Source organism: Euphorbia lathyris, chromosome 2, assembly GCF_963576675.1.
Source record: "Euphorbia lathyris chromosome 2, ddEupLath1.1, whole genome shotgun sequence".
Lineage (NCBI taxonomy): Eukaryota > Viridiplantae > Streptophyta > Magnoliopsida > Malpighiales > Euphorbiaceae > Euphorbia > Euphorbia lathyris.
The window spans coordinates 107,468,209-107,470,649 of NC_088911.1; the positions used below are offsets into that span (position 1 = coordinate 107,468,209).

The 2,441-nt window shown below is 32.9% G+C and overlaps 1 protein-coding gene across 1 annotated transcript; it reads left to right on the forward strand.

Annotated features, from left to right (window-relative positions):
- Positions 1-322: 322 nt before the first annotated feature.
- Positions 323-1,109, forward strand: LOC136217363 (uncharacterized). Its single transcript, XM_066003965.1, has 3 exons — positions 323-471; positions 606-755; positions 848-1,109. The coding sequence occupies exons 1-3, from the start codon at positions 412-414 to the stop codon at positions 911-913; spliced, it is 276 nt and encodes a 91-aa protein (XP_065860037.1). The 5' UTR covers positions 323-411; the 3' UTR covers positions 914-1,109.
- The last annotated feature ends 1,332 nt before the right edge of the window (positions 1,110-2,441 follow it).

Here is a 2,441-nt window from a genome sequence, read left to right on the forward strand (position 1 = left end):
AATCCTGCCTATTAAAATTAATAAATTAAGAGTCAAAATGGTGCTTTAATTTGACAGTGAAGATCAATTTAAGCCAAATTTTCAGCTTTCAAGTTGTAAAAAAAAAAAAAAAAAAAAAACCAATTGTAGCAAAATGTATTGAAAGCGAATGGATAAATACAGCTTTATAGAACAAAATGGTGAAAAGAAAGAAAAGCTGTATTCCAGTTGATAGCTTTCCTTGTTTTGCCTTAGAATTGAATTTGACAGACTTAATTGTGCCTTTTGAATTTAATTTGACATTCCTAAATCTTTGACTTTCCTTGTTTGTTTGCCTTTTGAATTTAATTTGACGGACTCTCAATTTCCTCTTATATATCTTCTTCTTCTTCATCTTTTCTCTTTGTTTTCTCTCTAAAAATTTTGGCTTTCATGGAATCGCGAACAATAGATCCAGAGATTAAAAAACTCAATATTCGTGTTAAATCTCAGGTTTTTATTTCTTCCCTTCTGTTCTCTTCTCTTCTCTTCTCTTCCTGTTATGTCCATTGCGTTCGATTTATATATAAATAATTTGGGGAATGAATGAATCGATGTTCCAAATATTGAGGCATCTCTGTTTACAGGATAGGACCATAAAGAATTATTTGATTAACGAGCATACTGTAATTTCGAAGCTTTTGCACAATCACTGTCAGAGAACGGATACTGATTATAGAGCTATTATGTTTCTAATTGACGGTGAGAGATTTGATCAGAAGAAAACACCCGCACAGGTATAACTTCTTCAATTTCCATCTCGATCTCTCTATTTTGCTTCTTGTTTCTGTTATAATTTACTGTTTTTTTTTTTTTTTTGAATGTGTAGCTCAATTTGAGCAACAATGCGCTAATTGAAACCTTCCAGCATGCGTATGGAGGCGGTGGTTTCTGAAACTTTCGATTTCAATTGGTAAATGCATTAGCATAACCAATTATCAGAATAAAGTTCTCTCTAAACATGATTTGAGGGATTTGTTTTCTGTGCCATTCTATGACACTTGTTGAAACTCTATTTTGATTATTGTGCTAAAAAGATTATATTTTGATTGGATGAGGAACTAGCATGTTTTAAGGTTAAAAATAAGAAATCAAGCAACTCTCTTTTATGATTTCTTTGATGATTTCTGTAGATATTTTATATAGTGCCGAGCTGTTTTACTTTTATGCAATAGACCCAACCTTGGCATATGTGTTCCTAACATTAACATCTATAATTCTTTGCAAGTAATCTTGTTGGGACGATGGATATGTCTGGTTCCATGTTCATTCATGTAGGAACACAAAACCTTGTGCCAACAATGTTCAGGAAACCTCAATATGTAAATTGTTATTTCAAAATTTGGAAGGAACTACATAGTTCAAAAAGCTGATAGACCATAGATATATAGCAGCTTAGTATTAACATTTCATATTAGATGTTTGCAACTTTATAAAACATTAAATAGAAAAAAGATTGAAACTTTTTCATGACATGAGAAAAATTGGAACATGTTTTCCAACTTTCCCCAAGCTCTATACAAGTCTTTAACATTTTATACTTGTAAATTCGACTTGACATACCTGTACATATATAACTAGAGGTGAATTATCGTGTTAATTTCAAGTTAGTGTCCAAATGAGTCAATTGGATTAACATTATGAAACATGAATGAATACATAAAACAATTGAAACTTTTATCCCATGGAGAAATTAGAATATTGATAATTTGATGAATGAAAGAATGAATTCTGTTATTAATGAATTCAAGATTGCGTTTACAGGAAAATCATAAGAGGATTATATACAAGTTGTAGCTAACAAACTCTTAACAAATTCAGATAATGGATATGACTATTATACCCCTGAACTAATAACTGCTTAATACAGAAATGCCTATGCTCATTTCAACACCCCCTCCTCAAGTTGATATACTCAGTATTTCAACTTGCAATGCCACTGTTAACATAGGTGTATAGATGCATTTCACGTAAAGCTGAAGCCTTTTGAGATCCTGTGAGTAGTTTTGTCAGTAAATCTGCCAGCTGATGGCTTGTACTGACATAAGGAGTGCAAATAAAACCAGTTTCTAAATGTTGTCTCACTATGTGGCGATCTATTTCCACATGCTTCATTTGTTCATGGAAAACCGGATTAGCCGCAATTAGACCTCGACATGGGCCGGGCTCGGGCCGGGTCTATGATAAAACCTGATAAGCCCAAGCCCAGCCCAAGCCCACAATAATTAGAATCAGGCTCGGATTGGGCCGGGCTCGGGCCTAAACAAGGAATACCAAGCCCGCCCGCCCAAGCCCATATCTATACTAAAAAAAATCAATTAAAATAAAATACTAACTTTTTTTAATAAAAAAATAATAAACATAATTGTAAGGGTTTTTAGGAAGGAGACAAACCAATTGTAAATTGTAATACTAGTTACTTA